The 26,919-nt window shown below is 64.6% G+C and overlaps 1 protein-coding gene and 1 long non-coding RNA gene across 12 annotated transcripts in view; one reads left to right on the forward strand and one right to left on the reverse strand.

Annotated features, from left to right (window-relative positions):
* TP73 (tumor protein p73) overlaps positions 1–26,919 on the forward strand; it is a 61,142-nt gene that overhangs the window by 2,041 nt on the left and 32,182 nt on the right. For 2 of the 8 annotated variants that reach the window (XM_045063594.1, XM_045063597.1), the window contains exons 1-3: positions 7,852–7,935; positions 17,396–17,487; positions 17,774–17,894. In XM_045063594.1, coding sequence (XP_044919529.1) covers positions 17,429–17,487; positions 17,774–17,894 — 180 coding nt within the window. In that variant the 5' untranslated portion in view covers positions 7,852–7,935; positions 17,396–17,428. The other 6 variants (XM_045063595.1, XM_045063600.1, XM_045063599.1 and 3 more) reach the window with 5 other exon arrangements.
* Positions 9–7,067, reverse strand: LOC123387289. Of its 4 annotated transcripts, none has more exons than XR_006601625.1 (4): positions 6,045–6,551; positions 4,862–4,933; positions 2,604–4,617; positions 9–2,513 (listed from the first exon to the last, which is right to left on the reverse strand). It is a non-coding gene; the product is annotated as an uncharacterized LOC123387289 (long non-coding RNA). The 4 variants fall into 4 exon arrangements; XR_006601622.1 differs by lacking the exon at positions 9–2,513 and having other exon boundaries at positions 4,047–4,617; positions 6,045–6,152; positions 6,327–7,031; XR_006601624.1 differs by having other exon boundaries at positions 12–2,653; positions 6,045–7,067.

Here is a 26,919-nt window from a genome sequence, read left to right on the forward strand (position 1 = left end):
CTCCATCCTGCCTCCTCTCCTTCTCCTGGCCTCAGCCTTTGGAGGGAGGAAGCTATTATTACCTTCCTACTCAGCTTGTATTGTCGCCTGGTCCCTAAGTGGACATGCAGAAAGCATTCACATGTGACATAAATAGATGGGTGACAGGTAGACCACTGTCAACCAGCAAGGGGCCAGGAGGCCAGGCATGGCGAACTTCTGGCCAGAGGTCAATCGGTCCAAATGGACTGTGTCTGTTTATTAAAGAGCTGGACATTTGGGAACGTTCGCACAACTGGCTTTGTTGCTGTTCATCTGTTTAGCCGTAATAATTAGCTTCCGAAGAAAATGAGTGAAGCGAGCTATATCGCGTTGTCCCGCGGAGCTGACTATTCCGTCCGGCCGCCTGGCATCTGATCTACTCATAAAAGCTAAAAGGACATTGCATTGAGGACAAAAAGACAGGATGTCTGAAATTTTGCAACGTACACATTTGCAGATTTTGCGTGCGGTTTTAAAAGAGGTTGAAGGGCTGCGCCTGCTCGGTTGTCCGGTGGTCAGGGCTGCAGGTGAGCTGGCTTGGCCACTGCTACCTGGGCCCTGGCCCCAGAGCGCTTAGGCACCACTCCACTCGCTGACCTTCTGGTGAAGGCTATAAGGAACAGGGCAGTGTCTCCAAATCCGGAAGGGTAGCCCGTGGGAGAGCCGGTCTGGGACAGATGTTAAGCAGGGAGATGTGGGAGTCAGGATCCTCAGGTCCAGATCCCCTCTTCTCCACGGACAAGGCCAGGCCTAGCGTCCACTAACTGGGCCCAGAGGGACAGCTATGGTCCTTGGTGCTGCTCCTGAGTTGGGAAGCTGCGGGGCGGCCACAGATCTCCTCCTCCCCGCAGAGGGAGTGGCTGACTTGGGGGCAGCAATCTGCCCAGGGCTTGGGCGGAGGCTGATGGCCCCAGTCCGGCTTGGTAGGGAAGATGCCTCCGATCCGGGATCTATTTCTAGACTATGCCCCACCCACATCCAGGAGTGGTTTACAGCCTTGAACACATGTAAGGGAGGCAGCTAAAATGGAGGCGGAGGCGGAGAGGCTGAGGGCTTACGGAGAGAGGCAAACGTTCACCTCGAGGTTCTGACACCCAAAAGGGAACTCATTTTATTGGTGGGGGAGTAGAAGCCGCGTGGTCATCCGCATGGGAGACAGTTTCAAGGGGAGTCTGTCCTATAGATACTTATGTGAAAGTCGCGGCCAAAACAAAATAACGGAGAAAAAAGCCATTGCACACATAGTGAACTTTGGGTTTGCAGTAGAAGCATTTTCCAAGTGTGTTTATTCTATCCAGCCCCCGTGAAAGGGGAGGGCACACCTTTATTTCCCAGTTCGGGCATTTCTGTGGGAAGGCTGGGACAATATTTTAAAATCTGTCATTTTCTGGTGACTTAACTTCATACAACAAAAAAGGGGAAAAGACAGAGGGGCGGCTAAGTAATGCAGCAGCACTGTCTTGCTCTCCTGGGGGGGGGGGTCTTCCCTCCTGGTGGGAAAAGCTTTCTTGCCAACCCATCCCCCCAACCCTCACCCAGTACACTGTGGATCATTTTCCCATTGCTGAGGGCATCCGGTCCTGCCCAGACTTCTTTAACAAACACAGAACACACACCTGTAATTAGCAGCATCTACCTGTGTGTTATCAAAACACACAGCAATGTCGCTTTTGAAAAAGTTGGCCTTCTTAAGTAAGTTATGGGAGACTCCTAGAAAATCTTTTCGTCGTGTGTTCTGTAGCGGAACATGGGTTCTGGTTTAGAGATGCTTCCCCTGCTCATTGGGGTTCAAGTTAAAGACAAGTCATTTGGTCTGCTCCCCCCCCCCCATCTCTGTGCACTCTCTGGCAGAGCAGACATTTGCTCATCAAAAGCGCTCTTCCCCCGTCTCCTCCCTGGGATGTGCTGCCCTAAGTCAGAGACCAGAGAGAGAAAAAAAAATCCAGCCTAACAAGTGTTGGCTAAGCCCCTCTGGTACCGTCCCCTCCCTCCCTGGTGGCTCAGCCCGGTACTTAGCTGAACCCTACTAGTTCCCAGTAACTTTCACAACAGCCCACAAAGTAGATGCTGAGGGGAGGCGGGGAGACAGCCTGTGCACTTGCCCAAGGTTAGAGCTGCAGAGCGCCTGAGCAGCGCCCGCCCAACCCCGTGGGACCAGAGCCTCCTGAACAGGAGACACAGCCCAGCCCTGGTCCTGGGAACCATCTAAAGCAGAATGTGGAAGTTCGGGGTATTGTAAACTCCAGTGGGGAAAATGGCGCCTCCTGCGCGGTGTTTGCCGTGAGTGAATGTGGGAGTCCCCTGTGCCTGTGGATGCAGGCAGCAAGCGCCGCCTCAGGGGCCTCAGGGGTACGTGTGACTTCTTCTCCGAGAGGAGTCACCAATATTTTCACTGTGCATGACCATTGCAGCAGAAATCTCAAAATTTCGTTTGTGCTTGTCTCCAAGTTGAAACTGAGTTATTAGACCTGTTGGGGGCCTTGTCGATTTACCTGAAAGGAATCATAGGCAGAAGTAGATCGCAAACTTGCTTTTAAGTCCTTTGATAGCTGTGTTAAGTTTCCTGGGGCGCCGTAACTCACTGGCCACAGGGTGGGTGGTTTAAACCACAGAAACGCTCTCCGCTCTCCGCCTAGAGACCAGATGTCCCACATCACCGGGGTGTGACTGCATGCCGGCATGCCTGGGGTGGAGCCAGCACCAGTCAGGACCCTGAGCTCCCAGCCCAGATCCCAGCTTGGCCCCGCTCGGCCTGGGGAGTCTGTATGGGAGCTCGGGTCCCACCCGTCTGCCTCCCCACACTGTGCCCTATCTCTCTAGGGAGGCTCTAGCCTTTCCCTCCCATGAGTTGCCGCAGGAATACACCAGAACCCTGAGGGCACACACAAAGCACCCAGGAACTCCTGCCTCCTCCACCAGGCAGGCATAGAACACCTGGGCATTGCCCGGCCTGCCAAGGTCCCTAGCCAGAGTGCAGGGGCCCAAGCGTGCAAGGCTGGGCTGGGTACCCTGTGTAGGGGGCTGACAGGCATCTCGGAGTGGCTGCATGTGGCAAGTTCCTGTCCCGGCTGTCCCCACCCAGTGCCAGCTGGCAGAACCACTCCCAGTGGCCCTGGGTGCCTGTGGGGCAGGGGCAAGGGGTACTAATTGCTCACCTGCTGCTCCAAGGTGCCGGGCCCTGTGGGGAGGGAGGGAGCTGGCAGCTGGGGAAGCCTTTGGCTAATTGGGCTGGTAGCTTCCCCTTGGAGGGGGTTGCACTGGGTCCTTTGAAGTGTGCAGGGAGAATGCCTGCCCCATTGCCTGGGGTTTTAGAGGTGACTTTCCTGGGCTCTGTTTTCTCCATTGTTCTGCACAACAACGTGAGCAAGACCCAGGGGATTCTCCTTTGCAGGCTCAGGGCTCACCTGGGCGGCGCACGCTCCCGGCAGGCTGTGTGGGGACAAGGAGGACCCTGACGTGGTCCTGCCCTCCCGTGTGGGGAGACAGGGTGGAGCGGCTCGCAGGGTGTGGGCTGGGCGGGGACACAGGTGTCCCCTCTGCAGAGGAAGGCACAGCCCTCACTGGCTGGCATTGGGGCCACCAGAGAGAAAAGTGCATTCCCCGTCTAGAAAAGGGGAGCAGCCGGTTAAATGAAGAGACATGCGGCCAGCGCTTCCCCAGGAGGCCCAGCAGTGCGCTCCGAGGACGTGCAGCTCCTCTTTGGGGTTAGATGGGAGGGAGCCCCTCGCTCTGACCGCCAGGATCAGAGCCACTCGGAAGGGCAAGCTCCCCTTCCCCGCGCTGCTTCCCCGCCCCGACCACCCACAAGAGCCCCTCATTAGCCCTCCCCTTCGTTTGCTCTTCTGCCGGAGGAAGGCAGGCCCCGACTTGCTCCTGGCTTCTTAATTTTTGATCAGGGATGCTCCTCGACTAATTACTTGGCAGTAATGAGGGAGGAGGTGCAGAGCGGGGAGCGTGTCCCTGAGCTTCCCCGACAGAGGCGCAAATGTACGAATGAGGCACCGGTAAACACGACGCTAATTGGATTAATGTGGAAGTGATGGATTCTGATAAAAATAGCAGAAAAGACGATGGTGAGATGGAGGTCAATGTAAGTCCACGCACACTGTCCAGTCTCCCTCTGGTCGGTTTGGGGTTGGGAAGCCTGAGAACGGAAAGTCTCCTCTTGAGAGGAAACTGTGTGGGTCAGTAATTGGGGGAGCGCGGTCCCTGAGAAGGACGCAGCGTGGGGGCCGCCCCGTGAATGGCTGGGGACCCCGGCAGGCTGCACTTTCAGAGCTGGGGGCTGTCTGGGCCCAGGATCCTTCTGGGCAGCAGAGCCTGGAGGGTTCGCCTTCCTTCCTTTCCGCAGAGAAAACCCCTCGGTCCCCTTCTCGGTGGGAGCCGCCGGCCAGCGGCCCAGGGCCCAGAGGCTGCGGTGTGGACTCCTGCTGTGCCCTTTCCGACTTGCCCAATGTTTTGCATTTCCTCCACCAAACTTCACGATGGTAAAAGGCGACAAAAGTCGTGGTGAGGGTGGCTAGCTTAGGAATCATCCAGAAGTAGACTCGAAACCGCCCCGACTCTTACTCCTGTAACCCCTTCCAGGCTTGGCTTCTGTAAGACCAGAGGCAGAGAGAGGGCCCTCGCCTCCTCCTCCCGGGAGAGGTTCGGGGAGCTGAGGTGAGCACGCCTGGTCCCAGAGCACCACGCCCGCCTCCTGGGTGTCTCCTGGCCTGATCTAGGGATGCCATAGGGTTTCCAAAACTAAGCAGAACCTCACCATACCTTATTCCATGTCCCCTTTAAAAGTCAGAATTCAGACTTCAAAAAAATGTATTTTAGAAAAGTAACACAGTACCTGAATCCTGTATTTTAGGACACCACCGATGGGTCTGTGGGAAATACCACACAGACAAGCTCTCCCCAGTTCCTACAATACAAGGGGATTTTTTTCTTAAGATTTTACTTTTTTATTGGACACAGAGAGAGAGAGATCACAAGCAGGCAGAGAGGCAGGCGAAGAGAGGGGAAGCAGGTTCCCCACCGAGCAGAGAGCCTGATGCGGGGCTCCATCCCAGGACCCAGAGATCATGACCTGAGCTGAAGGCAGAGGCTTAACCTACTGAGCCACCCAAGTGCCCCAGCATAAGGGGATGTTGACCCTAAATGGGCAGCAAGGGTCACGGAGAGCTTAGGAGTCTGTCCCAGAACTAAGGAAGATCTAGTTTTCCGAGCTCTCTGGATTTCAAAACTCACCAAAAGAATGCAGAAATAGGGGGCACCTGGGTGGCTCCGTGGGTTAAAGCCTCTGCCTTCGGCTCGGGTCATGATCCCAGGGTCCTGGGCCCCGAGTAGGGCTCTCTGCTCAGCGGGGAGCCTGCTTCCCCCCTTTCTCTGCCTGCCTCTCTGCCTGCTGTGATCTATGTCTGTCAAATAAATAAATTAAAAAAAAAAAAAAGAATGCAGAAATAGGCCATATTTCACTTAAGACTCTATTTGTGCGTTCACACTCGATCGCTGCTTATGGGGCACCTGCCCTTCCCTCGTGTAAGCACGCCCAGGGCTCGCCAGACCTTAACCCCCACCACCCCGCCCCCACCACCCCCTAGGGCCCCGGAGCAGCTTTCTTTGTTCTTAGGGGTGGGGATCAGTCTGGTCTGGACAGTGGGGTGGGGACTGGGAGGCAAGAGGGCCTGTCCTCTCTGGTCACTCCTGCGCCACCGGGTCCCTTGGCGTTTGGAACCGTGCCAGCAGGCTTGCCAAACGTGGCAAAGCTTTGGCCCACCTGGTGCTCGGGGGACACAGGCCCAAGGACTGTACTGGGTGGTGAGAACAGAGACAGGCACAGCCCAGGCCGCTGGGCTCCGCAGTGATGGAGCCTCTGATCTCGGGGTCATGAGGTCCACCCCATACTGGGCGTGGGGCTTGCCAGAAAACAGAAAGAAAGAGTAGAAAAGAGGAAACACAGGCTGCAGGAAATGTGTGTGTGCCCTGGGCGGCTCGGGAAGTCCTCCCCATGGGGCTTCGTTCCCAGGGCTCACCTCACTCACTGCTGCTGTTGTTGAAGCCGCCTGACCTCGAGCCTTGCTCTGCTGATGGGCCCGAGGGAGGGGGTTTTCTCTCGGGCCTGCACCGTAGCCGTGTCTGACCTGTGTCGCACACAGGGGAAGCATGTGGTGGATCCGTGGTCTGCTGGCGGGGTGGCTTCCGGACTCGCTTTTGGGAGCCCATCCCTGGGCGGGGCTTGGGGTGGGGGTCTGAGGAGGGACCCTGACGGGAGTGAGCGCAGCCAGACCCCACTGGCGTCCCCCCATTCCCCTCACCCATGGCTGAAGCCAGGCGACCTCTGGTCTCAGAGGGGCGCGTGCTGTGTCTCAAGGAGTAGGACCGGGAGCCCTTCCTGTGCAGGGACGAGCAGCCACCGTCGCCAGCTGTGGTCGGCGTCCCCGTCTCCAGGCCAGCGTGAAGCTCAGCGTTGGCTCGGGGGGCCCCAGTGGCTTTCGCTGACTCCCAGCGACAGGGTGTGTCCCTGGGGTGTGTCCTTCGCTGACAGGGTGTGTCCCTGGGGGCTCCCTAAAGCTGCGGCTCAGAGCCTAGAGTCACGTTATTTCATGTGACAAAGGGACCTAGAGGTGACGGTGAGCCCCCGCGGGGCCCACGCCATGGCAAAGGTCCCAGTGAGCTGGAGCTCGAGGGCCGGGGTCAGAGGCCTAGAGGGCCGTGGGGGCAGAGGCCGCGGGGCTCTTCCCGTGCTTGGGAAGTTTGGAATGTGGTGGCAAGGCCTCCTGTCACGCTGAATTACCTGAATTATCTGTCCACGCGTGTGCCCCGTGGGCAGCAGAAACACAGCTGAAGGTCAGCACTTGCCTGGCCGACCCAACACTGAAGAAATCGGCTCCGCACTTGTTCGCATCCTCGGCGGACGGATCGCGGGTGAATGGGGCGACCCGTGGAAGCTGCTCCAGCCGGAGGACAGCCTGGGTTGAGGCTGGGCACAGTCGCGGCCTGTGCATGCGTCCGGACATTCCTACAGGGAGCCGCGGGGCAGAGGCGTGCACGCGCGGGTGGACGCCCCGGCTCCCGCCCCGCCCCCTCCCCGGCTCCTGGTCCGCTTCCTGGTGGTTTGGGCCTGTCATCAGGTCACTGTGCGGAGGGCACGGTATCGCCTGCCGGCCTCAGGGCTCCCGGCCACGCTCCGCCCCAGCTGCCCTGGCTCCAGGCTGGCCTCTCTGCTTCCTTGGTTCCAGTGTCATTGCCTAGGCGACCGGGACGCTGCCGCCACCGCCTGCCTGCCCAGCCGCAGGCCCTGGGCCTCCCAGCTGCCTCCCCTGCACGCCGACCTCGACCCTCGGGGCCCGGGCTCCCGCCAAGGTAGGCTTGGGCTCAGCCTGGCCCACCTCTCTCAGGCCTGAGCTTGGGGTCCCGACACCGCCTCCCTGCCGCACAGCACAGCACGGTAGACACCCCTCGGGCCCCCCCAGAGATCAGAGCCCCTCCCCACTGTGCCCCCCACGCCAGCACCCGAGAGTGGGGGGCGCAGGTAGCAGACAGGCCAGCACAGGGAGGCCATGCCCGGGCTCCTCTGATGGTGCTCGGGTGAGGAGGACCAGGCACGGCGGGGCGCCCCGTTATACCCTACCTGTTCCTGGGGGGCCCAGGCGGGGTCCGGGCTGGGTGGGGGCAGAGGTTATCATGGAGCCTCCACCCACGGGCCTGCAGGGGACTGCCCACTTCCTGCCGAGGAAGACACCGCTCCCTAGCTTCTCGGGGGGGCCCCCTTCGTCCAGGATCCGTCACCTGCACGGAGCCCAAGAGCCTGTGCTCACCCACCCCTCGTCTTCGCCCGGCGGCGCGGAGACCGGGACGGCAGGGCCCGTTCCCTGTGTCTGTCCCCTGCCGCCGCTGTCCTGCCCTCACGGCTGGGCTCCCGAGGTAGGAATCCTGGGGGCCCGGCCCCCCTGCAGGGGACGGTGATTACCCCGGGCTCCACGTGAGGAAGGCGGAGGGAGCGCACCCAGGTGAGGGGTGTGGGGTGCGCCGCGGTCCTGTCCCCTCCCGTGTGGGAGCGCTCGCGCGTGCGGGATGCGGGCTGACCCAGTGATGACTCCGTCGCAGCTACGGACGGCCCCACAGCCGGTCGGACAGCCACGCTCCGCAGCCCTGAGCCAGCCCAGGGCTCCTGCCAGCTGCCCGTGTGTAGCTCAGTCGTGCGTGGGGGCTGTGACCATGGCCGCCCCACAGGTGGGAAGAGAGAGACCCCCACGTGTGCGCGAAGCTGCTAGTGGCCTGAGGCACCGGGTCTGGAGCTGGAGGAGGCTGCTGAAGAGGGCGGCGTTCAGAGGCAGGAACCGGCTTGGAAGGGGTGGTCCCGGGCAGGACCCGCGCCCTGGCTGCCTGCCCCACCCTCAGACCGTCCACTTGTTCCGCCTCCCCCCGCCTTACCTGCACCCCACCGAGGCCTGCCTCACTGACCACCCGCCTCTGGCTGCCGGGCCCATGTGTCTGCCAGGGTGACCTTCCCCTTGGACGTCCCACTGCACCCCACATGAGCTGAACCCTGAACCCGGCTCCCCGAAGTCCATGGGCTCAGGGCTCTTTGGGTGCTCTCCAGAGGGCCTGTCCCTTCTCCAGCTGGCCGTCCAGTCCCGTCTCCCCCTACTCTGTGGGTGTCTACCCTCCCCTGGACCCCAGGCCCAATGTCAGCCTGGGAGACCTCCGAAGGCCACACTGATGTGGACCTTCGTGTGCCCTCGCGCTGACCCTGGCCGTGGTCTGCACCCGTTCAGGCCGCCCTTCACACTGGGCGGTGGAAACAGCTTTGTCTGTCCCCCCGTAGCAGGGGCTCCTGGATGGCGGGGCTGCCTGGTGGTGGCCAGAGCAGACCCCAACCTTGACCTTCCAAGCTGTGTGACCCAGGGCAGGAGACCCACCCTCTCTGTGCTGCTGTAAGACCGTCTGGAGAGAGCAGGGGTGCAGAGCGTCTCCCTTCCTGCCGCGTCAGGAGGAGGAATGAGAGGTCTCCGGGCCGGGGCCGGGACCGAGGGAGCGTGCAGTAGATTCAGGGCACCATTATCAGAAAGACGCCCCCAAGGCTGGGGACAGGGACAGGACGTGGGCAGCAGCAGCTCTGTGGACATTTCTGGAGGGAGCGGGGATGGATGGGCCGACATCATGGCAACTGGGATGAAGTCTTGTCAGCCACGCGGGGGGGGGGGGGCTTAGGAGCCCTTGGAAGGGCGACCCCGAAACAGGGCTGCAGAGGGGCGGGAGGAGACAGATCAGAAGGACAGCGGTGCCCAGCAGTGCCCGCAGCCCAGTGGGCAAGAGGACAGTGTCTGCTCGTTGGCGCCAGGCCCCGTGGCGACCCCGTCCCAGGAGGTCCCTAAGGTGGAGGCCCCTCCAGAGAGGGCAGCTCCCGGCCCTGCACAGACAGGGACCGGCTGCCACCTCCGTGTGCCACGGGCCTGGGAAGAGCGGCCACGAGCGGCGGGGGCAGGGACCTCTAGCGTCGGGAGCGGCTGGGGGCAGGCGTTGTGAAGGAGGCTGCTGTGACCGGACGCCGGCGTGTCTCGTTCTGCAGGTGCCTTGCTCCTGGACAGACCAGGGCGGGGCACGGGGTGGTGTGTCTAACGAGCCAGGGACAGGGCAGCGACCAGGCCCAGCCTCTCTCCATCGCGACCCCTGACCAGGGCTTGGCTTCTTCCTCCACTGACCCCTGGTTGTAAGGAACCGTCGGTCCGCTGCGGATTGCTGATTCTCAGGCTCCCGGGATGTGTCGGGGTCAGCACCCTGCTCAGTGTGTGCCTTCTTCCCCACACACGTGGCTCGGAAGAGGCAGTACACCTGTCCAGGCAGTACCCCTGTCGCACTCTACAGAGCAGCAGAGGTGGGCTGCGTGGACGTGTACGGAGGGGGAGAGGGAGCTGGGGGTGTGTGACAGGGCCGAGCCGCCGAGCCGGAGACCATGGGACCGGAGCGGTGTGGCCAGGCGTGACCTGCACGTGGTCGGGGGAGGGACTGGAGGAGGGGCGCCTCTAGATCCGCAGAGGGCGGCGGGGTGGGGGGGTGTCTCGTGGCGGGTGGGGCCTTGAGGTGCTGCGTGAAGAAAGGGGTGGGCAAGGGGCTTCCCAGGCAGGGTGCGCGGTGTGCAGGCTGGGGAGGGTCAGGGCGGGGTCAAGAGCAGGGTTCCCCGAGCCAGACGGGGCCCAACTTGCTGGGTGTCCTTGACTCTGGGCCCCAACTTGCTGGGTGTCCTTGAGCAGGTGAGCTCCCCTCTCTGTGCATGTTTCTACCTCGACAGTAAAAGGAGCAGCAGATTTGCTGGTCTCCCCACCCCCCTCGGGGTGCTGTAGCGGCTGGCGATGCTTGGGTGTTTCTTGGTTTACTTCCTCTGCAGGAGCTGGTCTGTGACAGCCCTTTCCTGTCAGGTGTTGGGGTTTTCAATCGTGGGTTCCCAAAACTGCTCAGCAGACTGCCTCTCCCGGCCAGGGCCAGACCCTGGAGCCCCACAGCCGCAGGCGTTCGAAGCCCACGTGCTCAGGGGCGGGCACGTTGCCGTGCGGCTCACACGAGTGCTAAGCCAACCCCCAGACTCACACCCGGACGGCTGGCGGCTCCTAGTCCTCCGCACCGGGCCCGGGTGCCGGACGAAGGCCACCCCGACCCTGCCGGCTGCAGGTGGCAGCCACTGGCCGTGACAGGGGTAAGAGGCTGGCAGGTGGGAAGGAACAGGGCCCGAGGGGGCTCTGAGGCTGCCCCCTGCCCTGCCTCCTTCCCGGGGGCCCTGGCCCGGGAGGGGAGGCGGGGAGGGCAGCTTAATCAGGCGCCTCCAGCTGTTTTCTTATTTCACAAGTGCACCCTGGCCCAGGGTGCAGAGGCTAAATTTGGCTGTCACTGCGTGCCTCCCCCTTGGGCAGAGGGGCAACCGTGAGCCCGCGCAGGGTGACGGGAGGCCCCCGGGCGCGTCCTCACCAGGCCCAGTGGGGCCCCGTCTTTCTGCAGGAGGTCCCGGGCGCAGATCCGGCCAGCCCTGTCCTGACCCCCCCCCACCCCACCCTGCGTGGCCGGAGCTGCCCAGCACTCCCGTGGCCACGTGGCCTGGGCCACAGGCCGGCGGGGCGGGCAAAGATGGCCGCTGGCCTGGGTCCCTGAGGAGGGACGCACTTCGGGCCGTCCGGGCCGCACCCCACGAGGCGAGGGCCACCTCTGTCCTGGGGGGTGATCGAGGCGGCAGAGGCCCGTCGGCACCGAGGGCCGGGAGCTGGGCCCGGAGCGTCTGGCGGGGACTCCGCTGGGCCGGGGACAAGCGCCCTCTCGCAGCTCTGCTCCCTCGGTCCTCGCCCGCCGGCGGCCGGACCCTCCACCCAGGTAGGGCCCTTCTGGGTGCCAGAGCGTCCGCAGTCACCTCAAGGCCATGGGGCTGGTTGGAAGGGGCCCGGGAAGGCCCCGGGGTCCTTTCCTGCGATGCTCCGAGTGTGCTGAGCGCCAAGCGGAGATGACCGTGGGAAGGAGCCGCGTCATCCCCGCGGGGCCAGAGGAACGGCCGAGATGTAGTATTTGGGGACAGGGTCAGAGCGGGGCTCTGTGGGCGGAGGGAGCTCCCTCCCTCCCCGGACGCTGGAATCCCGATGGCCCCGTGTTGCCCTCCCTGGGCTCAGGCCAAGCGTCCGCTCCCTGTCCGGACGCTACAAGCAGCGGGAGCGGGTGGCCGCCGACGGGGGGGTGGGGACTGCCATCCCCCCCACACAGGGTGCCTCCCTTGGTCGAGTGTCGGCAGGTCACAGGAGCCCCAGCTTATCAGGGATGGTGTGGGGGCCCGGGGCAGGTGGAGGGGACGGGCACCATCTGGCCCGACAAGCGGGGCTCTCCTGGGGGCCACGCAGAGGAAGCTGGGCTCCGCTGCCTGCTTGGCGATGGGAGGCAGAGAAGACGGTGTCCTGCTTAGGGATCGGGGCGGACAGTGGCTTCCTGGAGGACACTGGGGCCTGACCTGGCCTAGGAGGACACGGGGGGTGGGGGGGACGTGTGGGGAAAGGTAGGGGCAGAAGGGACAGGATGGAAGGCAGGGACAGGACACGTGGGGACAGGACGGGGACAGGGGACATGTAAGGACAGGGTAGGCGGCAGGGAGGGGACACGGGGACAGGACGGGGACAGGGAGGGGACACGTGGGGATTGGGCGTGACCGAGGGTGTGAGCTCCTGGAGGCCCTGTCCAGGGCTTGGCCAGCAGCACCGAGAAGCAGTGGTGTGGCCCCAGGTCTCCCCTGCAACTCTGACCCCAGATCTAGAACATTCTCTGTGAGGGGACCACAGGGATTGGGGGGTGTCGAGAAGCACCCCTCCCCCACCAGGGCTGACGATGAAAATGTTGGCAGATGTTGCCAAGGGGCTCCGGCGGAGACCGCTGGGCTGGGGACTCGGGAATCCCGTGTGTCACATGCAGAAGTTGAAGAGGAGGGGTTGTCTGCACCTCCACTCCGGCTCTGGGCCGCACGGTGCCCCCAGCCCACCCGAGCTCTGGGGGTCCTGGGGCCTCGCCGGCAGCCCCGCGACACCCCCCGAGTAACAGGAATTTGCTGGAAATTCCTTGAGGTGCGGCAGCGTCAGTAGAGCCCCCAGCAGGGCCCAGCGCCCTGAGAGTGGGGACACCTGGGGTACCCTTTCTGGTGCTGCCTCTGGCCAGGTGGTCCTAGGCCTCGTGGGTGCCTGTACTTCCCGCACCCACGGCTTCACCCCCCCGGGACCCTCTCCCTGCGAGGCTGAGTGCCCTTTCCCTGCAGGGAAACCTGCTCTTCGTTAAAGGCCCTCAGGGGTCCGGCCATGTCCCGCACTTGGACCTCGGTGATGGCCTCACAGACGTTTCCTCGGGGGCCTGTCCCCCGCCCACGAACATGTGATCTTTAAGGTGGTGGGCCCCATTTGCCAACTGTCCTTAGGCCCAGGAGCCATGTTTCCAAATTTAAAATGCGGGTCACTGGGGCCATTGGTGTTTCTGACAAGGGGCTGTCCTGGGTTTCACCTCTGCCATCCTCAGATGAAACGCCACAGCGGGTCCAGGGATGACCCTGCCCCTGCCCCGAGGACAGAGGAGGGGCCCCTGGTATCCAGGGCCGGTGCCAGGGAGGGCCCCGATTCTCGCCCTGACGTCAGCGTTGCTCGTCTTTGTGGCCAGCAGGAGCTCCCAGGGCCCATGGGACGGGGTCTGCCGCTCCCTTGACTCGTGGACGCAGGGGCCTGGGCTCTGTGCGCACGGCTTGGGCGGGGGGGCCTCCCAGAGAGACCGGGAGTCATGGAGGCGGTAGCTTCCGGTCTCGGGCCCTGTGGCATCCTGTGAACAGGGCAGCGCAAGTCTCTGGACCCTCATTTTGCCAAAATGAAGATCCTGAGCGAAGTCACCAGTGGAGGCTGCGGCCGCCCTGCAGGTGGACAGGGAAGGGCCCTATGGAGCGGGGGATGGGGTGGGGGGAGGTGGGGGGGTGGGGGTTGGGGGTGCTGGGCTGCTCGAGGCCCTTTCCCGGAGCGTCTGTCCCAGAGTCTCGGTGAACCCCTGGTGCCGCTTAAAGTTGCAGACTCCTGAGCTCCTGCGGTGGGAGACCGGGGCGCCCCGGGATGTTTTCCTTTTAAGATTCATTTATTTATCTGAGAGAGAGAGAGAAGGCGAGAGAGGGAGAGAGGCGCACACAGGGGCAGAGGGAAGGGGAGAGAGAATCCCAAGCAGGCTCCGCGCTCAGCTTGAACCCACGACCCCCCAGATCGCACCCTGAGCCAAAACCAAGAACCCGGTGCTCTACCCACCGCCTATCCAGCGCCCTGGGAATGTGCATCAAATCAGCGCCTTTGAAGCCGGGGGCCCACTGCCGGGGTCTCAGGCCAGCAGGGAAGTCTCTTCCAGGCCCGTGCCCGTGGCTGAGTGGGGAAGCCCCATGGGCAGGACAGGACGCCTTCCCTAACGTGGGGTTCGGTGGGGAGCATGGCGGGTATAGCAGGACATGTGGGGTGATGGTGACAGCGGCCCTGCATGGGGGCACACCTGGCTGCGTACTGCTGGAACCCCCCCTGGGCCGGAGGCCCAGCGGGACATGAACAGGTAAACGCGGGCCACTGTGTCTCTGCGTCCTTCAGGCTGGACCTGCTTTCAGACAGAGAAGGATGCAGGTAATGAAGGGTCGTGGCAGCTGGTTTGACTGGGTGCCGGGATGGCCTCTCGGAGACGGTGGCCTCTGACCCGAGCCCCAGGTGCTGGGCAGTGCCCCCAGCCCAGGATAGTAGTGCGGAGGCCTGTGGGGGATGAGGGGCGTGGGGGTGGGCCCTGCAGTCAGGGCCTGCTGGCCACAGCGAGACACTGGGGTCTTCTGCCTACGCCCAAGGGACAGCCCACTGGGGCGAGGGGTTAGGCAGGGGGGGATTGATGTGGGGCACTGCAGGGGCCGGGCTGGACCCAGGGAGGGCCTGGCCTGGGCAGTGGTGGTGGGGGGGAGCCGCGGGCCTGGGGTCTGCTGAGCAGAGAGTCGGCAGAGTCCTTGGAATGCCTCTCCGGCCCTCCGGGGAGCCCCAGGGACTAGGGGGTCACTTAGTTTCCTACTGCCGTCCAGTGTGGCCGGACCGGCTCCCTCTGCCCGGAAGGGTTCCGTCTGCCCTGCCCCCTCCCCCTGGGTCAGAGCCAGCCTGACCCGGTGCAGCTCTGGGCAAAACAGGGTGCGGGCTGAGGGCAGACACGCCAGCTGTGTCCCCTGGTGGTTGGGGTGGGGGGACTCTGGGGTCCCACCTCCCTGGCTGTTCCCTTGGGAGGGAGGCACAGGGGCTCGAGGCGGAGTGTGTCCCCTTTCCCCGTGCCGGCTCCGGGACGCTGGGCCTGGGGACATGGGGAGTTTTCCCTTCTCTGCGGCCGATGGGCTAAGTGTCCAGCCCGTGCTCTGTGGCTCCGGGGCTCCCCACACACTACCCCAGCCTCTTCGGGTTTTTTGATTCATTTTTTTCTTAAATCAAGGTGAAATTCACGTAACATAAAACTAACCCTTTGAAAGGTGAACCACACAGTGACGTTTCATAGTCACAATCTGTGCAACGTCCGCCTCCATTTGGCTCCAGAACATTCCGCCACTCCCGAGGGAAACCCCGTCCCTGTCCCTCCGCCCGGCCCAGTACTGGGGACCTGCCGCCAGGGCCTGCGGGTTTGTCTGCGGGACCGTCCTGCGTGGACCCTGACACCTGGTTCCTCAGTCAGCAGCGTGTCCTCAAGGCTCATGCAAGCCGCCACGAGGGGCCCCGCTTCGTTCCCTCCCTGACACCTGGTTCCTCGGTCAGCAGCGTGTCCTCAAGGCTCATGCAAGCCACCACGAGGGGCCCCGCTTCGTTCCCTCCCATGGTCAAGGGACGCCCCACTGTACGGATGGACCACATCTGTCCATTCATGCAGGGCTGGTGTGGGCTGTTGGCGTCTTCTGGCCGCCGGGGTTAGATTGGCGAAGTCTTGCTGACCGTCTGCTGTGTGACGTCAGCCAAGTGTTTTCCGTCTCTGGGCTTGGATGGTCCATCGGCAAACTGAGGAAGGGGGTGCCCAAACGGCCTCCTGTCGGCGCGCACTCCCCACCCCCAGAGGCCACTCCACGGACAATCCCTGCTCGCCCAGGAAGGGCCCCCCATAGCAGCGGCAGGGGGCAGGTTACTGCCAAGGCAGCTGGCGTTACGCCGCCTACGACAGCCACCACCCGGATTACCGGGTGACCAGCGCCACACCCAGCACTGGGCTCCACTGTGTTGTGGACAGCTTGGCCCAGGGCGGGAGTGACCACCCCAGAACAGGAGGCACGCCAGCCCACATCGCCCAGCCCTGTTCAAGCCCGTGGGGGGTCAGGACGCCTGGGGGGCTCAGTCGGTTGAGAGCTGGACTCCAGATTTCAGCTCAGGTCATGATCTCGGGGTCGTGAGGTCAGGCTCCGCGCAGAGTCCGCTTGGGACTCTGCCTACACTCGTACACGCTTTCTCTCTCTCATAAATAAAGTATAAAAAAGCCCTCGTGGGAAGATCGTGCGCTAAAGGTGTGTCTACAGCGACCGGGGCGGGGCGACTGATTCTGAATGCTGGGGAAACACCCTCGGTCACTCCGGTGCACACAGCTGTGCTGTGTGACCTCAGCCGGGCACGAAACCTCTCTGAGCCTGCAGGACAGTTGGTTTGGGGCCAGTGCTCTCCGAGCCGCCGGGCCCAGGCCATCCTTGCCCAGCCCACCTCAGCCCTCGGGCCTCCTGTCGCCAGTGCCCAGCCCAGCCCCTGAGGCCGCACTCCTGACTCCCGAGACCAGTGGCCTGGCAGTGGCGGCCCCGAGAGAGGGCCACAGACCCCCACCAGCAGCCGCCCACCTGGGGACGCAGGGACACACAGGGGGTGCGCCCTCCCTCCCCCAGCGGCTGGGGGCAGGCCTGGACTTGCCCGCTGGGACACTGCCAGGTGGACGGCGGCCAAGCTGATTCCCACGGCCCTTTGCCAAGGACCTGGAGGCTGGCTCAGGGGAGACACCACATTGGCCTTGGAGGGGTGGTAGGCAGGGCAGGCTCCGGTTTCCCTGCCCCTTCCCGCCACGGGAGGACGGGGGCCCCAGCTGTGCCTGCCCCGGCCCTGAGATGGCAGGCCCACTGCGGGGTGGGAGCTGGTGTGGACGCTCTCGGGAGAGGAAACCCTGGGACAAAGGCTAGCCTGTCTGGGCACCCCAGTCCCTGGACATCTGTGACAGCGGGCCCATAGTACAGTGATCCTGCTCCCGTGACAGCATCACGGCCTTGGCCTGGGGGTCCCTCGTGGGGTCCGAACTGCTTTTGTGTCCGGCCACAGGGGAGAACCCTGTCTTAGAGCGGGTCGGCTGGCTGACTTCCTACAGCCACGGGGCACAGCCGGCCTCGCCCCGGGCTTGGCTCCAGCCCCTGGGCCTGCCCTGCATGGGCCCTTCCCAAGAAGGGGGTGTCCCAAGATCTGAGCTATCCTCATGTCGTGGGGCATCAGGAGCCCCCAGGCCTGACCCAAGGCCCGAAGACCCAACCTGGAGACACAGTCCATAGTGACAGCGGCCACACCAGTCCCCTTGTTCACTGTGCTCCAGGCACAGCAAGGACTTCCGATTCGAGCTCCCAAAGGGCCCTGCGGCAGCCTTGCAAGGGGGTGCTGTTTGAAGCCCCCCACAGGGGGCGGCTCTGAGAAGCCCTTGCTGCCAGGGCACCCTGCCTGACCTGGGTCTGGAGCCAGGCCTGTCCCTCTGCAAGGTGGGGTCCTGCCCGCGAAAGGGCAGGATGAAGTGGGGGGTGTCCAGGGGTGTCTGCCCTGCCCAGCCCCTGGGGATGCTGAAGCAGGGCATGGCCCGGCCTCCCCAAATCACCAGGGTCCTTCTCCCCTCCTCACAGAGCGAGCCGCCCTCCGGGCTGGGTGCAGAAAAGATGTCCCAGCCGACCTCCACAGACGAGGGGGCCACGTTCGAGCATCTCTGGAGCTCCCTGTGAGTACCGCCTCCAGCCACTGGGCTCAACTCAGGCTGGATGAGGGGGAGGTGGGGCTACTGGCCTAGGCTTTCTCCTGGGGATGTAGGGTACAGAGACTGGGCCAGGAGAGGTCCAGGGGACAGAGCTCCGGTGGGGCCGCCCCTCCCGGCTGGCCTAGCTCTGGAGAGGCTGGCAGAGGAGACAGACGGTGGGCCGAAGGGCAGGGCCCCCAGGAGCCGAGGGCCAGCCCCGAGCTCCGGCCTGGGTGGTCTGGGTCTGATGGCTCTGCTCCTGTCTTCCCAGGGAACCAGACAGCACCTACTTTGACCTTCCCCAGTCCAGCCAAGGAAACAACGAGGTGGTGGGCGGCCCAGAGGCTGGCATGGACGTCTACCACCTGCAGGGCATGACCACGCCTGTCCTGGTGAGTGGGGCTGCTATCTGCGGCCATAAGCCCGGTCCTGACCTGGAGACTACAGAGTCGGGAAACAGGCACTGGGGGTTTGTCAGGACGTTTCAGTGGCAAAGTAGGAAATGTACCAGCTCCTGAAACCGTTAGTGCAAGGGTAGGAATGGATTCAGGTGTAGGAATGGATCCAGGTGTGGTTGGATCCAGGTGTAGGAATAGATTCAGGTGTGGCTGGATCCAGGTGCAGGAATGGATTCAGGTGTGACTGGATCCAGGTGTAGGAATAGATTCAGGTGTGGCTGGATCCAGGTGCAGGAATGGATTCAGGTGTGGCTGGATCCAGGTGCAGGAATGGATTCAGGTGTGGCTGGATCCAGGTGCAGGAATGGATTCAGGTGTGGCTGGATCCAGGTGCAGGAATGGATTCAGGTGTGGCTGGATCCAGGTGCAGGAATGGATTCAGGTGTGGCTGGATCCAGGTGCAGGAATGGATTCAGGTGTGGCTGGATCCAGGTGCAGGAATGGATTCAGGTGTGGCTGGATCCAGGTGCAGGAATGGATTCAGGTGTGGCTGGATCCAGGTGCAGGAATGGATTCAGGTGTGGCTGGATCCAGGTGCAGGAATGGATTCAGGTGTGGCTGGATCTAGGTGCAGGAATGGATTCAGGTGTGGCTGGATCCAGGTGCAGGAATGGATTCAGGTGTGACTGGATCCAGGTGATCCAACCGCTGCCTCTGTCTCTTGCCCTGCTTCCTCCACAGTGGCTTTGTGCTTAGGCAGCCTCTGGTCTCTGTGGAAGGGCACCAGGCCCCACCGCATCACCCTCCTTGCAGGGAGGACTCGTCTTTGCTGGTTGGCCAAGAGGCCTGCCTCTCAGCAGTCTGAACATGGTTTGGGGTCCAGATCTGAGCCAGCCTCCTGCTTCTGATGAGCCTGGGTCCTGTGGGACAGGGGCAGGATAGGGTGGAGCGGAGTGGGAAGAGGGCCCCAAAGCAAGACTGAGCTGCTGATTCAAGAGGAGGGACTGGGTGGGGGCGTGCAGGGACCACCGAGGCCCTGACACCCGTTGCCACGTCCCAGGTCCTGCCGCCCCGGGTGTTCGTCTTGGCGAGCAGTCAGGGCTGTGCAAGCCGGTGCACTGCCGTCCTAGGCCCTGTGCGTCAGGAGGAGGTCGCCGCGGGTGGAGCCAAAGAAGCAGGTGTGAGGACCGCTGGGCCCAGGGAGGCCGCGTGCCGCCTGCGTCCCCAGCATCCCCCTGCAGTTGCCTCCTCGGGACAGTTCCCGCTAGACCCCAGGCTGCCCCGTCTCCCTGGGAGGTGACTATGCTGCGTCCAGCGTGTCCATCTCAGGAGACCAGGCCAGGAGCCAGAGCAGTGCTGGGAACCCTGGAGGCCGGGAGGGCCAGGCCCCTCCCTCAGACAGTTGGAGCCCCTCATCCCCCTGAGGATGAGGGAACCACCCTGAGCCATTGGCAACCAGCAAGGTCCGTGGGGGCTCCAGGCATGTGCATGGGCCGGGGGCAGGCCGTGGTGGGGACAGAAGGGTCCCCTGTGTCCTTAGCTGTGTCCGTCGAGGACACTAGGCTGCTTCCACGCCACCTGGGCCGTGGCTGCCGGGTGTGGGGTGTGGTGGGCAGGGAGCTCCAGGGTCCCCGGTTTCCCCCGAGAACGCTTCATACTGGGTCTGAGAAACCTGACTGCCTGGCCCGGGCCTCCTGCCTCACTCAGATCATCTCGGTGAGAGCAGCTCATGGCGACCCACCCGGGCCTCCTGCCTCGCTCAGACCATGTCAGTGAGAGCAGCTCACGGCCACCCACCTGTCGATTCCCATGTCACAGGGGCTGAAGCTGAGGCAGACACGGGGAGGGTGGGGCTCGACCGGCCGGGCGGCCCCATTCCGGTGCTCCCCAGGGGCCAAGGGTCTGGACCTTTCCCCTCCCGGGTCCCCCTCCTGGACATGAGCGTCCTCCCCAGTGTGTCTGTGATGTCACTGCCGGCTGGTGGTCTGGGGCGCGAGCCGCTCAGACGGCCCCTCACGGAGCCAGCGCCGCGGCTGGACCGACCCTCGTGCTTCTGATGGCGGCGGGACGTACGGCAGAGGCTTGGAAAGAGGCTTCGTCACTCTCAGGGCTGGAGGGCACGTGGCAGACCCCAGGGCACGTGGCAGACCCCGGGGCACGCGGCCAGTGGCAGGGAGGGAGAGAGAGAGTGCAGAGGGGGGTTCTGCCTTTATGCGAGGCCAGGGAGGAGGGCCTGGGGCTTGGGGGACTCACTATCGGTGAACTTAAAGCCTACGCGCGTGGCTTTAGAGCGCGGGTGGGTGGGGAGAGCAGGCTCACTAGATAGTCTGCGGCCCGGGTCCCTCGGGGCTTTCTGCGAGGTGGCCTCGTGGCTGGGGGGCCGGGCTCTCCCTCCAACTGGCTGCCGGCCACGCAGTCATTCCACACGGTATCTGTTAAGTGGCCGTCTCCCGGTCAGAAGACGACTGCCAGGCACTCACACCGTCCACTCTGCGGAGGGGCAGGAGCTCTAGGGAGGGCGGACCCGAGTGTGGTCTGAGCGTGGGGAGCCGCGCCCCCCAGCCGCCCTGCTCACCCCTTGAGGGCAGAGGGCCCTGGGCACGCCGCGGCACCAGTGTCCAGAGGGGCTTCTGAGCTCTGGTAGGTGGAGGGGACAGCCCTGGGTGCTCCCCGGGTGGGAGGCGCTCTCCCACGTCTGCCCGGGAGGATGTGGGGTGCCAAGCGTGTCTGGGCTAGGAATGGGGGGCTGGCCTCGCAGCGGCCGTGAGGGAGCGAGGATGTGGCCTCCCACCTCTGCGAACAGCAGGAGGGCCGAGTCGGTCAGGTGGGGACTCGCCTTCTAGTAAAAGTCATGCAGGGATGAACTGTGGGCCAAGCTCCCTTCACAGGGCTGGGGATTCCCTGGAACCACCTGGTCGGCCTCCCGCGGACCCCTGCTTGCCCGTCATGGGCGCCGTGACTGGTCTGGGCCCAGTGACCGAGCAGACAGCCTGCCCAGCCCGCACCCTCGCCAAGCCCCAGCACAGCCCAGACACGCAGGTGGAGGCCACTCGGCCACCCGCTGCCGGACTGTCCCACCCAAGGGCCTCTGTTTGCCAGAGGCCGGGAGCCAGGTGCTTGCGGGCTATTGGTCCTGCCCAGGAGCCAGAGGACACAGCTCCCTCCCCAGCCAGCTGCTTGGTCAGCTAGGGTTAGGGTTAGGGTTAGGGTTAGGGTTAGGACGGGGGAGACGGAGCAGCCCCACTCCAGGCTGGTGACCTTGAACAAGAAGCCAGGTCCTGAGGTCAGGCCAGGCAGGGGCAAGAAAGCGGTAGTGGAGTCCGGTATCCCTAGGACCGGCCAGCCCCACGGCCACGACTCAGTCCACGGGCCAGGTGTGAAGGTTGGTGTGTACACCGTGGGCCGGCTGTGCCCTGTGTTGCGGGGGATCTGGCCCCCAGGCATGCCCTTGGTCCAGCAGCAGGATGCAACGTCAGCCCTCCGGGGTGGCATGTCCCGCTGTCCGGACCTTGGGTCTCCTCCGCTCGTCGGCCCTGCAGGCGATGGGGCAGATTCCTTCCCATGAGATGGGAGCTTCCCGCAGTGAGACTGCAGCCAGAGAGAGGCCACTGCGGGGCCATGGGATGAGCCTCTCCACCGCTTCCGTGGCCGGTGGCAGAGCGGGTGATGGCCGCCTGAAGGGCCCATCTGTCCTGGGGTCAGGTCCCCCCACCCCGACTCTGAGTCCTTGCTTGTGAAGCGGAGGCGTCCACGTGGGTGGGGCCCAGCCCGGGCTCCCCCAGCCCTGTGGGAAGGACTGGTCGTTGGCCCCGGACTACCCCCGCCACACGGAGTCGGGCAGTAAAGAGGACGGGCCCCCAGGAGGCCAGCTGGCCCCTGAGCAGGCTTTGGAGGGCCCAGTGCATGGATTCCTGGGGGGAGGGTGAGCTCCCTGAGGTCCTGGCCACCAGGGTCCCAGCTCCTCGTACAGCTGAGGGGCGCAGAGGGAGGCCTTCGTGGGCATGGGGCACTCTGACCCATCCCATCTCTACCACCTTTTTGCCAGGTGAGGCATGGGGGGTGGTTACTTAACTCCCCAGGCCTCAGGTTCCTTGTCTGTACCTTGAGCCGGTGAGAGCATCTACGTCGTCAGCACGGCGAGGACAAGGGTGGTGGCTGGCCCACAGGGAGCGTGTGATAAAGCTAGGTGCTGTGCAGGGTGAGGCAGGGCGAGGCTCCACGTTGAAGAGGGATCAGAGGCCTGGGAGCAGCTGTGCCCGGGAAGGCCCTGACACCCCAGGGCCTCTGTGGCCACCCGCCCACGGTGGGGGGGGGGGTCCCTGTAGGAAGAGCCCTTGCCCTGGGCAGTGGCCATGGCAGCCGACCCCACGTGGCTCACCGGCCAGCGCCGGCAGCTCTCCAGTCGCTTCCCGTCTCCTGCAGGGGGAGAGAAGCCTGTTGGGTCCCCAGCATCCCCGGGGGCTGAGGAGTAGTGAGCTGACGAGTGAGGAGGGCAGTCTTGTGGGGTCTGCGCTGGGCCTGGAGGCCCCCCACTGTCCCGGGGATGGGGCCCAGACAGCATGAAGGCCCCCGCCGTGGGTCCTCCAGGTGTCCAGAGCAGGAATCCTGATGCCCGCCCCCCCCCGGACTCTGCTGCGGCCGGGTGTGGACTAAGGGCCTGTGCGTCCCCTCTGAGGGCCAGGCTCTCGGGGGAGGGGCCCCCTCCCAGCTCTGATGAGGCATGAAGGGGAGATGGCGGGTGCCCCGCTAGCCTGGCCGTCTCCCTGCCCCTGCTCCTTCCAGCTTCCCCCACAGAGTCGGTGGGGTTCCCTGCCTCCACACACCCTCCCCGAGCCTCTTCCCGCCTCTCCCAGCGCCTTTCTGTGGTGACAGCTGGTGTGGGCAGGTGGGCCATGGGGGGAGGGGCGGGCTGTGGCCGCAGGGGCGGCAGGCGCAGCTGATCCGGGCTGGGGCCCGCCACCACCTGCCCAGGGCTCAGGAGCCCACAGAGAGCCGCATAGCCGGGCAGACGCCTGGGCTCGAGACCCCCGTGATCACCCAGGGCAGACCTTTCTGGCCTGGGGAGGGGTCACTTCTGCCCAAGGGCAGGAGAAGGGAGGGCACAGCCCCCTGTGGACCCCGGGAGTAGGTTCTCCGGACACGTCTGGGCCTCAGAAGGGGACAGGTGTGCAGGGGGGCGGGAAGGGCGCCCGCTCCTCAGGGAGGCTCTGCGGCCCCAAGGAAGGTGTTGGGGTGGAGCTCAAGGCCAGGGAGCGGGGTCAGCTCCAGGACCCCCAGCCTGCCTGCCTCCCAGTGAGCCCCAAGCTCACCTCCTTCTACAGGCCATGGTGGGAGTGCCTCTAGGGGCACAGAGCCAAGCCCGGGCCAGCACCAGGTCCTGGGGTCAGCCCTGTGACCTCCCCTGTGGGGGGCACTGAGCCTGTGGGTGGTCAGGACGGCGTGTGAGGAGTTTGGCTCTGAGCATTGCACATCCCCGGGGCCCTTCTGTTGAGTCCTGTGCCCGAGGGAGGTGGAAGGCGTACCCCACCGCTTCTTCCGCTGCCTTGAGCCTGCAGGAGGGGCCGGTGTGCGATCTCTAGTGAGTTAGAATCAGGAGAGCTGGTGGGGCCACCTCGGAGGCGACCCGGAGGAAGCAGCTGATGACCGAGTGAGGAGGGGGCAGTTCTTGGGACAGAGTCCCCGGCTCCCGGTCCCTGTGCCCTGGACAGCCAGGACTTAGGACAAATGCACAGGACGCAGATGCTGCTCAGGCAGACACTGGGGCTCCGGCCCACATGGACACCACCTGCTCTCGGTCCATCCGGGGCCGCAGCCTGGCCCGGGCTCGCTGTGGGGGTGCCCGCGCCTCCTCTGTGGTGCCCCGCCGTGTGGGTGGGCCACGGCCCCTCTATCCTCTGTCTTCTATGCTCCCGCCAGGGCTTAAGGGGAGACGCCCTTCTGGCCTGGTGTCCTCCCTCTGGGCGGCCAGCATCCCTGGGCCAGGCTTGGGCCCCCAGGCCTTCCCCGTGGCCTGAGCCACTCCAGAGCCCCGGCTTCCTCTGCCCAAGATCTCACCACCCACTTGGTGGCTTCAAACAGCACCCGTGGCCTCCCAGTCTCCATGGGTCAGGAGTCCGGCCTGTTTCCCCGCGTCCCTGCTCAGGGTCTCCCAGGCTGCTGGGTCTCATCCGGCCCAGGGCCTCTTCCAGACTGCTTATTGGCAAAATTCAGTTCCTTGCACCTGTCAAGCCCAGGTCGCGACTTCCTTGCTGGCTGTTGGCTGAGGGCCGCTGTTCTCAGCTCCTAGAGATTGCCACCCTCTGCTGCCCTGGGGTGCCTCTACCACCTGGCCGTGTGCTCCCTGAGGCCAGCAGGAAGTTGTTGGCCCACAGGGAGTGCGTTTGAAGCTAGGACGTTGTTGCCCTGACCTTTTTGAAGGGCTTACCTGATTAGGCCTGGCCCACCTGTATAGTTTTCCTGCTGATCGACTGGGAGTTGACTGGTTTGTAACCTAATCCCAGCAGCTGTCACTGCATTCATAGCACCGCCCGGGGAAGGGGTGCAGGACACGGGCCAGAGTGCGGATCTTGGGGCCACCTTGGGGTGCAGAGTCCACACAGGGTTCCTGTGCGCCGGACTCCTGGGGTCTCTCCCCTCAGGCTCTTCTCTCCTTTGCTCCTGGACAGCTGCGCTTCCCCAGCCCCAGGGCGAGATGTTGCCCTGACCTGAGGGGACACGCCTCGTGAGAGGCTGGGGAGGGGCCCGACTCCACACAGCGCCCTGTGGGAGCGGGGGTCGAGCCCTCCTGCTGCTGTCCAGCGCCGTGTCCTCCGTCCCCCACCTGCCCAGCCCATGAGGCACCTGCACTTCAGCCTCCTCCAAAAGCGCGAGGACACTGAGGGGCAGGACCGGGACGGGGGTGGCGATGGGGCTCCCCACCCCAGGCCTTCCCATCTTCAAGCATTCGGGCGAAGGAGGCTCTCCGCCGCTGCCTCCAGCCAGAACTTCCAACTGGAGCTCTCTGCAGACCCCCTCCTCGTGGTCTCATGATGCGTGGGGGGCCCCCGGCACGCTGGGAGCTGACAGCCACGGGGTCCCGGGAGTGGGCTGTGTCTCTGCCTCTGGCTCTCCGTCTCTGGGGGTCTGGGCTGGTCAGCAGATGCCCTGCCGGGCCTTGGCTGGAGCCCCCTGTGCCCCAAGCCCGGGGCTCCCAGGCCCAGGAGCCAGGATGTGGCTGGGGAGGTGGTGAGAACGGGCTGGCCGTCCAGCGCCTCGTGGGTCTGTGAGCTCTTGTTGGGGCCTTGGAACTTGAGTGTGGCACGTCCAGGGTCACATACGTGATTTATCTGTGTGTAACCGACGCCCTGCCTGATTCCAGCGAGGATTCTGGCCCCTAGGAAGGGCGTCATGGTGACCACGGCCACCTCCCTGCCAGGCGGGCCTCGGGGATGCAGGCCCAGACCTGGAGGTGGCGAGGGTCTCGGGGTCGGCACACTGTGACGGGCAGGGCCCAGCCGTCCCCCTTCTGGGCCACATCGCTGTTTGTAGGAGCTCGGCCCCCGTGGAGACACGGCCAGCATCAGGGACCAGAGCACGAGGACCCCGCGTCCCCCCGCTTAGTCCACGGCTTTGGGCCACGCCTCAGTGGCTCGTGCCGGGAGCAGGGCTCCCAGCGCGTGGACCAGGGACGCAGTCTCCGGGGTGCTTCTTCTCTCCATCCAGCTTTGGGGTGTCCCCGGGGAACCACCGTGCTCCCTGCTCAGGAGGGAGATGTGCTCCGCCCAGGGCTCTGGGGCCACAGCACCACGACTTCCCTCGGGGGTGGCCCGGCCTCACCTACAGAGGTCTCAGGGGCCCCGGGCCGGCCCCCTGGTGCTCAGGGGCGGAGGCCCACGGCCCCCCAAGCCTCCCAAGGGCGGCATCTCTGGGGGCAGCCGGTCGTGGCTGGACGGTGGGCAGGCGCTGGCCCTGAGCGCCAGCCCTCCCCACGCGGCCCCGTGGTGCGGTCCGACACATCGGTGGGCAAGCCGGGGCCTGCCTGGACCGTGATGAATAGGCAGGAGGGACGGAGGGGCGGGCGCCGGTTTTGTTGTTAGATGCGGCTGACAGAGCTGCGGGAGAAGGGAAATGCCAGCGAACGGCCCGCACGTCCGGGAGCATCCCGAGCTCCCGCCCCGCTAGCCGCGGCGCCTCCCCACCTGGCTGCGGCCCGCCCCGCAGTGGGCACCCCCGCCCCGGCCCCCGGCCGCGCAGACCCATGCCTCGCCCCGCGGCACGCCAGCCCCCCGGCGTGTGCAGGCCCCCGCGCACCCACCATGCTGTACGTCAGTGACCCCATGCGGCACTTCACCACGGTAGGGGCGGACCCACGCCATCCTCCTCGGGGGGCCAGGCGGGGTGCGGGCGGGGGCTGTTCTCTCTGCTGTCAGCTGTCTGCTGGCCGGGCGCCTGCGGCCGGGGGGGGGGCCGCCATCCAGGGTGAGCCGGGGAGACAGGACGGTTTGGGCAGGGTGCACGGTTGGGGGCTGGTCCTGGGCACAGGGAGCACCCGGTGGGGTTTGGGACGGGCGCCCACTGCCTGGGAGAGGAGGAGGGGTGGTTGTTGGCCAGCGCTGGGTGGCTGCCCTGAGATGTGGGGGCTTCTGAGGCTCCCCCGCTTCGGGCTGGGGACTTTGTCCCAGGCTCAGGGGCCACCATCTGCCCTGCCCTGTCCCCGGCTGTCAGGAGCTCAGGGGACCCTGGAGGTTGCCCTTGCCCCCCGGGGGTTGGGCTGTGAGGCTGCCCTCACCTGCTCCCAGGTCAGGAGCGTCCTCTCCTGGGAATCTGCTCCTTGGGTCTGGGCTCAAGGTCAAGGATTTGCAGCAAGCCGGCCTCGGGTGTCCTGTCGCCATCTCCCAGAGAGGCAGGAGCCTGGCGGAGAGGAAGGAAGGGGCCGCAGGTTTGCTTGGTCTCCACAGCCTGCGCCCCGGGGACCTGGGCTCATCTCCAGACTTGCTGGGTCCCCAGGGCCAGCCAGGCACCAGGCAGCTCATTGAGCAGG

This window comes from Mustela putorius, unplaced genomic scaffold (assembly GCF_011764305.1).
Source record: "Mustela putorius furo isolate JIRA1106 unplaced genomic scaffold, ASM1176430v1.1 tig00003853_pilon_pilon_pilon, whole genome shotgun sequence".
In the NCBI taxonomy this organism is placed as follows: Eukaryota; Metazoa; Chordata; class Mammalia; order Carnivora; family Mustelidae; genus Mustela; species Mustela putorius.